The sequence below is a fragment of the Sinocyclocheilus anshuiensis genome, unplaced genomic scaffold, assembly GCF_001515605.1.
Source record: "Sinocyclocheilus anshuiensis isolate Anshui unplaced genomic scaffold, SAMN03320099.WGS_v1.1 scaffold11, whole genome shotgun sequence".
NCBI lineage: Eukaryota > Metazoa > Chordata > Actinopteri > Cypriniformes > Cyprinidae > Sinocyclocheilus > Sinocyclocheilus anshuiensis.
This window is the reverse complement of record NW_015551076.1, coordinates 1003404-1015810: the sequence shown is the minus strand read 5'-3', so window position 1 is coordinate 1015810 and position 12407 is coordinate 1003404. Positions and strand designations below refer to the sequence as shown.

At 40.1% G+C, this 12407-nt stretch overlaps 1 protein-coding gene across 1 annotated transcript in view; it reads left to right on the top strand.

Moving 5' to 3' along the window:
* Positions 1-4600: 4600 nt before the first annotated feature.
* Positions 4601-12407, top strand: part of LOC107662399 (neurabin-2-like) — a 30398-nt gene continuing 22591 nt past the window's right edge. The window contains exons 1-2 of the mRNA XM_016452396.1: positions 4601-4731; positions 7510-8875. Of these exons, the coding sequence (XP_016307882.1) occupies positions 7568-8875 (1308 nt within the window). The 5' untranslated portion in view covers positions 4601-4731; positions 7510-7567. The remainder of the gene's footprint in view (positions 4732-7509; positions 8876-12407) is intronic.

The following is a 12407-nucleotide window of genomic DNA, read 5'->3' as shown; positions in this document are numbered from 1 at the left end:
TGTACAATGCAGGTTTTTCCTCAGTTGCTCTGGTCAAACATTTTATGATATTCTGCTTTTTTTCTTAAACAACTTCAAGGGTACAACAAGAATAAGGCTGCCAGCTGTGTCTAGGAACTTTTAGTATCTTGAAAATCTTCATGTAGCCTTAGACTTTCTAATGTAATAAAACTATTTCTTCTACATAGATTTTGGGAGAGCTCTGTTGACTTTGCCATATTTGCTACTCAAGTTCAACACATGCATGAGCGTAGTTTATGTATGTGTAACAGCTCGAGCTAATTCAGTTTCTAAAGGCTGAATTGTGTTTTAAGACAATTCTGTTCCCCACCATACAAATAAGTGACTTAAAAACAGCAATGTTGAATAGGGGTTGAATAATTATGCTGTGTTATAAAAAAAATCCTATAGCTCAAAAATATTACATTATATATTGGCACGATCACTTTTAATATACCAGTAAAAAGTTACAGATGCAATTTTTATAAAATCCTGGATCTTCAGTAAAGCTTGTATGTACTATAATTTGATTACGACTGTAGTTGCGTTGAGGCAGATTTATAACTAGGATTATGAAGAAAAGGCAATAAGTAAAACATACATGCACACAAATATTAGTCCAGTTCAACAACAACAAAGAATCCAAACACAAACCAAATCAAGCCAGCCCAGCCAATGGCCATTCAGAATTTTAATGACGAAGACTTTAGAGAGAGAATCCAACTCCCAGGCTATTTACCCACCTCGTCAAAATAAAGAACTGAGCAATGATGCATGCGGAGCAGTTGAGTATCTGGGGCTCACTGTGATTCTGTTTGAGTGTGATCAATGTCAAACACACAAACAATAGCTAGTGTGATCCTAGTTCACTGAACACACCCATGCATAAAAGCACAGCGCAGGGGAGTCTGTGTGTGCTATGTGAGTAGTGAGATTAATATCAGAGGAAATATGGGTCACCGTGGCAGGCAGTGTATATGCAATGGAGGTGCTGCTGCGGCACCACACAGATGTTAGATGCAAATAGATTGGAAGTGCAGCGTTCAGCTGTTCTGAGTCCCAAGAGAAGTCTCAATCATCTGCTCCTACTGTTCTGCATTCACCAGGAACATAATGAGAGAGTTCCACTGTTTAAATTAGCTTCTTTATATGGTATATTGTTAAATTAACCTTTTCTTGCTATACGAATCGCTATTTAGTATAATATAACTAGATTTGTTACACTATAGATGACGCTGTTCCAAAAAGAATAACTTTTTTTTTGGTACTATTCCAGTTACAAATTAGAGTTTTTAAGGCGAGGTTATTATCTACAAATGGCAGTGTGGGTTCAACTATTAATGTTTGATAGCCAACTCATAGCCCCCGAACCATCCTACAAACATGATTGTCACAGATTATCTGTCTATCTTTTGTGCCTGCAGTGTGCAACATCAGGCTGAGGAAAAATCTCCTTTATCCTTTAATTCAAAATTATTTGCAGCAGCAGCATGTCAAATTGCAATGCAAATGGAGCTGAAAAAGTTGTCCCACTTCATCTTCAGTCCATATTCAGTGCCCACAGACACGGTTCCACAATCACAGATTGGAAGTGTAACAAAGACTCCCCAGGGTGTGGGATTCCATACCGGTGTCCTGGCTACAGTCTGTACAATGGTCAGGGATAATCTGAACTACTAAGACTCACCACACGATGTCGCCCTCTACACGCCAGCAGCTACCTACAAGAGGCTAAAATGTCGCTAAAATGGGTCAGCGTGTCTTGCAGGCCTTCGTGCATTGCAGTGGTTTAATTCAGAGATTCAAAGGACACGTGTAGTAACAACTTAACAGTTACTGACACGAGTTTTTTTTTTGCTGCCTCGAGTTTAAACCAGTAGATCACTGACTGCTGTATAAAGGTCTATCTATCTGTCTGTCTGTCTGTCTTCAGTGTCACCAAAGCTGTTACCAAAATAAACAGGACTTAAATAATTATATAAAATGCTAAAGAAATTAAGAGGAGACAAAGTACAATTGAAATAAAATAAAATGGGGTGAATTCACGTATATATATATATATATATATATATAGTATATACCCAATTTAAGTAGGCTATACTGCATGTACAAATGATTATTAGCTATCAATAATGACAATGTTGCCATAGTACTGAAATACAGAACAGAGACAATAAATCTCTTTCTTTCTTTATTTATTTATAAAGCACTTTCACACAACTACCAGTTGATCCAAAGTTAAAGCACTTTCACACAACTACCGGTTGATCCAAAGTGCTGTACAATACAGCTAAAATAAAACATAAGAAACCACAAAACATCAAAACACAATATAACAAAACAATTTACATGGCTAGATAAAAGCTATTGAGAAAAGATGTTTTTTTAAGCAGGTATTTAAAAACAGGCAAAGAGGGTGCAGCTCTAATAGAAGCTGGTAATTTGTTCCATAGACTAGGACCAGCAACAGCGAAGGCTTGATCACCTCTGCAATGGAGCCTCGATCTAGGAACAGAGAGGAGACCAAGATTACTGGATCTTAGTGACCTATTTGGTTTATAAATAGAGAGATATGATGGGGCTTGATTATGCAGAGATAAAAAAAAAAATTACATTTTAAAAGTAATTCTAAATTTGACTGGTAACCAGTTTAGTAAAATAAGAATGGGCGAGATGTGATCGAACTTCCGTCTGCCTGTCAGCAATCTGGCAGCAGCATTTTGGACCATCTGTAAACGCATTATAGAGGACTGACTTATACCATAGTATAGTGAATTACAGTAATCTAAACGAGATAGAACAAACAAGTGAATAATCTGTTCAAACTGTTTAACAGAGAGTAAAGATTAGATTTTTGATAAATGCCGTAAGTGGAAGAAACTTGATTTGACCACTGCACTAATTTGTTTCTCAAAACCCAGGTTGCAATCAAAAAGAACACCAAGATTTTTAGCACAGGGTGTAAAGTAGGAAGAGAGATGACCAAAGTGAAGGGCACAGTCTTCATATGACTTTAAACCAAACAAAATGATTTCTGTTTTGTTCTCGTTTAACATTAGAAGATTCTGCTTTAACCATATTTGTAATTCATTTAGACAATCCAACAGAGGTCCTAATAATTCTTTACTTTTATGCTGCAAGGGAAAATACAGCTGAGTATCATCCGCATATAGGTGGAAGGACACTCCATATTTCTCAAAGATAGCACCCATTGGTAGCATAAATATAGAAAATAAAACAGGGCCAAGAATTGAGCCCTGTGGCACCCACAAGCAAGTGGGCGTGAGGATGTTGGCCAATGGAAACACTCAAATTTCTGTTTGTTCAAAAGGATTGAAACCATTTCAACGCCTTGCCCTGTAACCCAACACAGCTCTCCAACCTGGAAATCAAGATATTGTGGTCAACCATATCAAATGCAGAGCTTAAGTCTAAAAGCACCAAAGCGTGTGTTGATATCTTAAATGTGTTGAAGTAAACAAACAAATGAAGAGGAAAAGGAAACAAAGGTAGACAAAGAAAAAATCTCTATACACATGATCTCTAAGTAATAACCTGCGATGCTTCTGTGTACTATAGCGGTGAAGAGGAGAGAAGGGCACAAGGGTATATAAAGAGAGAGAGAGTGTGATACTCTGAGTATGGCAGAGTAAAACTTCTTTTTGTTAAAAAAGATTGAAACCATTTCAACACCTTGCCCTGTAATCCAACACAGCTCTCCAACCTGGAAATCAAGATATTGTGGTCAACCATATCAAATGCAGAGCTTAAGTCTAAAAGCACCAAAGCGTGTGTTGATATCTTAAATGTGTTGAAGTAAACAAACAAATGAAGAGGAAAAGGAAACAAAGGTAGACAAAGAAAAAATCTCTATACACATGATCTCTAAGTAATAACCTGCGATGCTTCTGTGTACTATAGCGGTGAAGAGGAGAGAAGGGCACAAGGGTATATAAAGAGAGAGAGAGTGTGATACTCTGAGTATGGCAGAGTATCTGTACACAGTGTCAGATAAGAAACCAAATGAAGAGGAAAAGGAAACAAAGGTAGACAAAGAAAAAATCTCTATACACATGATCTCTAAGTAGTTTATTAAAACGGGAATGAATGTAGGCTATATATGGCATGATTTTACAAAATATCTCTAACTTGCTGTACTACATCTAAAAATGCTATAACTACTTATTAATACGGGAATGAATGTACATATCCTACCAGCTTACGCCACTACACCTTTTTATGCTACTACTGTGCAAATCTATTGTTCCGTTTTTGCCACCTTACCAGTGTAAATCTCTATTTGTTGTGCTTGAAGGGTTAAAATAACCTGCGATGCTTCTGTGTACTATAGCGGTGAAGAGGAGAGAAGGGCACAAGGGTATATAAAGAGAGAGAGAGTGTGATACTCTGAGTATGGCAGAGTATCTGTACACAGTGTCAGATAAGAAACTGAGAAGCACGTTGACCAGATACAGACTCAGTGGACACAAGCTGATGATAGAGACGGGCAGACACAGAAAAACATGGCTGCCACCGGAGCAGAGACTGTGTTCACACTGTGATCTGAATCAGATGGGAGAGAGAGAGAGAGAGAGAGAGAGAGAGAGGCGCGACACAAGCTCGTGGGGGGGATCAAGAGGGCTAAAACGGCTCGTGGACACAATGGATTCGCGAACGAAAGGAATTTCCGTCGATTAAAGGACGGAGTCTTCGATGAACACGAGACACAAGGTACGTCCAGTTTCTAAGGAGAGCGCGACTTGTTGTATGTGGTGCGTTTGCTGTTTTTGTTTGATTGTAACGGCAGAACCGTTATTTGGACGGTGGAGGATGCAGGAAGTCGAGGCCCGCTCGCTCCGCTGGGTCCTAATGTGATGTTTTTACAGGCTGCTGCTTCAATCCGTTGACACTACTTCACACAGAAACGATATATCTTACAGTTTCCGATTTTAATTAGCGATATATATACTATAGTCTGTCTTGCACACAAGGAACATCTCGACATGAAGCGGTATTAAAACGGCAGCCGATGTTTCGGTGCCTAAAGGCTGGTTGATTCATGATGCCAAGATAAGTAATCTACTGGCAGCAGCAGCATGGGATCACAAAAAGCCTGCCTGTCCATGCCAGTCTGAATGGGATTTCCCAAGAATTCATGACCCGTTTAATATATCAAATGACTTGAAAGTGTCTCATGTTCCTGTGACTGTTTACGGTTTCGTTCATGATCCGACTTCCTTTATCTGACAGAAAGATCAATTCGTTGTCTACAGAGATCCCGCCCTGTAAGAAAATCCAGCTTAAACTGAGAGCTGTGTTTTGTAACATGGTAGCTGGGCTCTAGCTCATTTTCTTGCTGAATTTTGACCAGCTAATGTGTTATAAAAACCAGCTTGGTCACCTTAAGAGGCTTTGGTGCCGGTCTAAGATGGTCTGCCAGCTCATGATCATCTGAGACCATCTAAAAACGAGCTACCATGTTCTGAAGCACAGCTATCAGCCTCATTTAAATACCTTTGTCTGCCAAAATGAATTATTTTTGTTTAAAAGCTTTGAAAGCTGTGTTATGTGAGTTGTAGTCTACACCTCAACTGTCCGAAAGAACCGGTTCGCGGAAAAGAACCGAACTTCCCATCACTACTCAACGTGCATCTCAAGGAAATTTGAGTCACTACGGAAGTGTTTCGCATCACTGCGTAAACTGTTTCCTTTAGTCTTTAAATATTGTTGCGATTTTTAGTTTGTACCTTTATTTAAAGGTTGTATATTTAAAATTGGTCTTGCATCTTCATTTACTCTTGTTTTTGTGCAATTTTTATGTAAACTGTAAAAGTAAGGCGTCTGAGAATGCAACTTTTCTGACTTTATGACCCTGGGGCATCTGTGTGGCCATGGCAGAGCTGTCAATGAATGCTCAAAAACCACATCAGGGTACTAAACCTGTAGGCTTTTGCATTGTACAGTGCTGTTTTTGATATGTACTTTAGCCTATATAGTGGCCCAACTTGATCTGTCAAATGAGTTGTGAAAAAAATGAAAGGATTTAGTAGGGCTGGACGATATGGCCAAAATTGATATCACGATACGCTCATGAATGCTACTTTATCAGATCAAATGAAAATGCAATCGAAACTTTTCTGAAGACATTCAATTCCCTTCAGAGATACATTCATATAAAACACCCGCGCCGTGTTATGATTTTGAAACGTGCAGTGCTCATGTTTATTCAACGAAGTCAAACGGCACAAATAAATCAATGTATGGGAAACTGGTAATGTATATCGAAATATCGGAAATGTGTTTAAAAATCATATCACCGTTATTGAAAAAAATTATATCGCGATACATATTGATATTGAATTATTGTCCAGCCCTAGGATTTAGAATTTCCATTTTTAATTTAGCAGACACATTTTTATACAAATCAGAAAAACTTTTGTCTTTAAAAGCAATTCATTCATCCTGTTATTTTGTACCCACTTCAATGAACTTCATACATTTGTAAGTGTGGCTTAAGTGTTCAAAGGGTTTTTATATTACAGGGATGCTTGAATCTGATTAGTTGACCGTTCTGGTGTGCAATTATTTTTCAGGAAATGCATGGCTAAAGTAGTTCCAGGCAGGTCTTGACAGCATTACATGTCTATATCACTTTTCCAAATGATTTCCATTATTTCAAAGGTCCTTACTGCCTACAACAGCAAAAGAACCAAAACACACAAAGATACTGACCAAGCCCTGAAATATAACAAACAGAAGGATAAAAATGACTATTTCCATGTTTTTCCCACAAAATTTTGTTTTATTATTGACAGAAAGCACACTCTTTCCTGCTATCTCTCCCATACAAACGAACAAACTGCCCTACGACTGCAAAAAAAGTTTTACAGCTGAAACAAGCTATGTGATATTACTCAGAAGCGAGGTGGTAACGGCGCTTGAAGCAGTTAAACTTAGTGTCTCTGTTAGTAGAGACGCTGCTACTGAACATTAATTTGAAATGCACAGATTCAGGTAATTTGCACATGCTTCACACAGCTGCATTTAATCTCTCTCTCTCGCTCTGTAATAACTGCATTAATAACAGCACTATGGCTCAAGTCTCCATAACTAGGTCTAAAGTGACATTTTGCAATTAGCAACAGAGGCTTGAGATGAGATGCTTAGGAAATTAGTCCTACATGCAAGAGTGTTTTAAGGACAAAAACCTGACAAATGTCTTGAAATACATCATCTAAATAATGTCTTGTGGCAGTATTAGCAGAATAACTGACTTCAGTCCATTGAATTATTCGAAAAATAATGCTCCGCTTTGTGTCATGGCTGCTTCACCACCTCGGGTGTGTATTATTTTTCTGATCATCAATTATTCCTTGCATATTTCTTATAAAATATGTCAATTATTTCTGTCTTATTCATACTTTCTCCTTTTCTCTCGTTTTTCTCTCTTTTTGCGGCTGATAATATGGACTGATCCTGGTGGCTGCCACTTCTTATTCATACAACAAGGAGGAGAAGCAGAGGGGCTATGCTGTTTCTGCTCGTCTTTACTGCTGTTTGATTAACCATGATGAAGACTGAACCCCCATCTGCAGCCAGTGGCAGCACTGGCACCACCCTCGTAGCAAGAAGCGCATCGCCGCACAGGAACGCCTATGAAGCTGGAATTCAATCTCTCAAGCCGGTAAAAGATTTCAGTGCTGCTAAGGGCGAGGATGGGAAACCTCGACCCCAGGGCCGGGGCTGCAAGTACGGCTCCAATGTGCACCGCATCAAGAATATGTTCATGCAAATGGGTTCCCCTGGGGAAGAAGAGGATCCGTCGAAGGCCAAAGACCAGTCCATCCGACTCTCCCTCCCCAGAGCGAGCAGTCTGAATGAGAATGTGGATCACAGCGCGCTGCTCAAACTCGGTGGGACTGTGTCAGAGCGAGTTAGCCGCTTCGATGGTAGCAGCTCCCGTGGACCAACCACAAGCTCCTCCAAGCTACAGGAGACACGGAAGATATTTGAGCAGCGTCACCTGCAGGAGAAGCAGGCTGCGACTAATCGAATCCTGTTAAAGAAAGAGCGGGCATCGGGCTTCCAAGACAGCCGTTTGGATGTGGTGGTGCGCTTCAACGGCAGCACAGAGTCACTGGACAGACTGGATGCGGGGGACTGTCGCGCAGATGCAGTATCCCCTACAGTCAGCCAATTGAGCGCAGTGTTTGAACGGGCCGACCAGCGCAACAACCTACTCCGACCGTCTTCAACCTCCCCACTGCCTTCTACCCCGGCCAAGGTGGGAGGAATCGGCGCCAAAGTTGTCACTAGAAAGACACGAGTCTCCCCTCCGACGGAGAACCAAGAGGAGGGAGCTCAGCGCAATGACCAAGAGGCTGCACCTGGGAGTCCGAAGAGTAGAACAAGCATCCAAGCTGATGGACCCAAAGGCAAACCATCTGAGGATGTGGCTGCTGATACAGATTTAGATAAGTCCAGGTCGGAAGAGGGTTCCAAACCAGAGGAGCATGCAGCACCAGGAGCACCAGATGCAGGGAGCAGACTGGTACAGGTGGATGTTCACGCATCTCTGGAAAATGGAGAGGCCACCAGCAGCCATGAGCCCTCAGAACGAAAGGAGGAAATTGGACAGGCCTGCGTCGAGGAGGAATCCTACAGAGAGGATATCTCAGAAGCAGACCTGGTGGACATCAGCGCGTACAGTGGGATCGGAGAGGACTCTGGTGGGAGTCAGCTGGATGAAGATGAGGAGGCTGAGGATGATGATACTTACGAACCAGAATCCAGCTGTTCGGAAATTCCTGGGCTGCCTGTAGAAGATGAACCACCCCCCAGCAGGAAGATTCGTTTCAGTACAAACTCCATCAAGGTAAGTGCCTAAAACGTGTGAAAGCAAGGAGAGAAAGAACGCTTTGTGTTATAAATTAGCGTGACAGTGTACACCATCTTAAAAGCTGCGGGCACAGTTTCAATATTGGGTTTTCTGGAATGAATTATAGTAGGTTGTAGCCAACACAGTGTATAAAAGTATGGATGGGCAGGGTTTGGATGCCTGCAGGCATAAGAAATTAGAAACCAGTCTTAGAAGATTGCATTTCTGTGGGGAATTGTGCATAAAAGTGTGTTTGTTATTGGCATGACGCTGAAGTAGTAGATGCCTTTTTCTCATCCAGTGTTTTGATATGGATTCTCCTTGAAAGGAGGACTGCTTCACTGCTTGCAGAGTCACCTCTGGGCACCGTCAGCACTTTGATACAGCATGCCATTGGCTTTCCAGCTGCTGACGGCTCACTTCTGCTGGTTTAAGAGCTATCTCTCTTGCAGACTGCATGGTTAGTCAGGTGGTGCACAGTGTTCTTTGTATGAGAGTCACATGTTCGTGTTCCTCTGTGTTTTGGTGACTTTCACATCTGAATGTCTATTCTTGAGACAATGGCACATTCACATAATGACCAATGTTATCAGAGCGCCATCGCTTCAGACTGTTCATGTGGTCAACAAAGAGCAAAGCAAAGTTGCGTTTTGTGCTTTCAAACATGCAGTCGTGACCAAAACTGCAAGATACTTTGCTCTGCAGGTGCTAGATTCCCAGCATGAGGGTTCCCAGATCCTAATGGAGGCATACCGAAGGCATGCTGTATCTGAAGTGAACACTGTGTAATCTCACTGACGTCAAGGGGATTTGATACCGGGGGTTTGCCCTGTGTTACTAAACTGTGGCTGACAGGGTCCCTTTCTGTTCCTAGTATAAAGATGATCGCAGTAGCAATGCTTGAAAAATAAAACTTTTTTACTGCATGTTGACCTTTTCATAGCAGACATTTAATAAAAATCAGGTGGGAACATCTGTGAACATCAGCCCACCAGAGCCCAGCTCAGGTGGGCTAAAAGCCTAATCCCTTGATCACAGCCTCATTAGTCTTTTCTGCTTTGGTATCAATACTGATCCTCGATCACTGTTCAAGGTAGACAGAGGCCTATTGTAGCACTGGAGGAGTGTGAATGTGTTTCTTTATAATGTTTGTGCTGTAAGCTTGTTTTTGTAAAGCAGTAGGTAGTTTAGTGAACTAAACGGGTCAAATGCTATGAAGACAAGTATGTGTATAAGTGTTTGATGTGTATAGATGAGTACGTTCATGACTCGTTTTTGTACACGAGTGGCCCCAAAAAGCACTTTTGCCACACTTAAAATGTATGAGTTTGTTGCATTCGCTCAAGTTGTTCCAAACTAGAGATCATGAGGGAACTGCAGGGGAGTTGATGAAGAGCTAATAATTAATTAAATCATAAAAATATCAAATTAAAATAAATAATTTATACGGGGGAAAAATACATAAAATATTTATTTGTTTACCTTCCTACATCTTACCATTAATCAACATCAGAGCACTGTGAACATGCAAATGTGTTTTTAAGTTTTTAAGAAATACTAACTTAAAATCTCAGAGTATTTATATGTAATATTTTATGTCAAATGGGCTCTGCTGACAAAGCAAGTTTGGGAATCCCTGCATTAGAATAGTAACTATAGCTAATTATCAAATCAACTGGCGTCTGTAAACAAATAATGCTATATATGATGCTGACTTTACGGTTCATGGTCATTATGTGCCATTATTTTTAACTAACTGGTTTTGAGGTCAATTTTTGTTGATGAAGTCAATTCCCCTCAAGTTCACACAGGTATCCTAGTAGAGGTACTGGCAGTGATGTAAAAGCAGGCATTGATCTTCTTCTGCTGATGCGGTGTTTAGCCACACTATTACATCATAAAGTGGCACATTCCACAACTTGTTGTTTTGGCAGATTGGCTTCAATGTAAGCCATTTTTAGCGTAAAGTTTTAGTTTTTTTATAGTAATGACCTCTTATATCAAAAGATCAAGGGAATTTTGGTTTCTCAGTTCATGACCCCATGTTCTGCATAAATAGCATGCTTTTGCTATCTTTGCACTAGCTGTGTTATCTAATGCAATAGCATTCATAGAGTAAAGTGTTTAAAGTGTGCAAATTTGAGTTGTTTTGTGGGGGAAAGGAAGGAAAAAAGACTGAGCTTTCTGAAACCATGTCTGCTGTTGTTTACATGCTAATGTTGTTGCACGTTTGCTTGCATGAATATTTATTGTTCATTGTACCATCTGTATTCTCGCCGATGGTTTAGCATTCACATCTAGTTTATAGAGTGGCCTTATTATTAAGAGCTTTGTGAGTCCAGACAGGCGTGGGCAGACTCTCTTATCCTCTCAAACACAGGAAGAGCTACAGCAATTTCAGGGGAGGGAGGTGGTTCACGCAGGACTGTTGGTGGAAGTTGATGTTCAGAGCGGATCTGAGACCTGGTTTGCAATTCATTTCAGTAGTGAGAAGTTCCGGGTTTAGATGTGATGATCAGATCCTAAAACAGCATAGAAAATGAAAGTTTTACTTAACCTGAGGTAGAATGGAGGAAAAGCAGGAAGGGGACAAATTAGACATATACATAATTCCTCTTTTAGGGGATAATATAGATTGCAGTAATTTTTCCATGAAGAAAATATACCAGAACAGGATCCACCGTAATGTAACATTTAGGGATGCACCGAAATGAAAATTCTTGGCCGAAGCCGAAACCGAACAAAATGAAACACTGGGCCGAAGGCTGAATACTGAATACGCTTTTTCAATTTTGTTTTCCCGTGTATTTTTTTCACCATTGCACAAATTAAATAGCCAAAATGTAGGGCTAAATTCGTATCATTTTAATAAAACTGTTAACGTTACGGCAGCGGGGAATATGAATGTGCATGAGTTATTTTATTTAATCTGTGTTATTTTAATGTTTGTTTTTTTTGTTTTGTTTTTTACCTAAACCAGAGACACTGATGTTGATGTGTCTGCATTCAAGCATTTAAGTGGGCTTAAATAGATCACCCTTTACAGCAGATTTAGTTCACAAACAACTGACAGTTTTGACCTAAATATGATTTTCAGTTACACTAATTAATCCTAAAATTCGACATTAGTAACTTACATTTAGCAGCATCAGTCGCGCATGCGCTCACACTATCTCCCGGTTCTTACTTGTGAATTCAGTTCACCGAAAACTCGCACTAAATGGTTCATTTAAATCAGTGAGTTGTCGACTCGAGAACAGCTGCAATCAGTTCATTCAAATTTGTGAATGAATCGTTTGGTGCGATTTGCCAACCGATTTAAAAGGTTAATTGAAAAGAATCAGTTTGTGAATGAATCAGACACCGCTTCTGCGTGTCAGAGCACGTGGTATATTATAAGGAGTAACTATATGTTTTATGAAATGTAGTGAAGTAAAAAGTACGATCTTATGCTTTGGAATGTAGTGAAGTAAAAGTAAAAGTTACTCAAAATAAAACTACTCCAGTAAAGTACAGATACTTGAAAAAT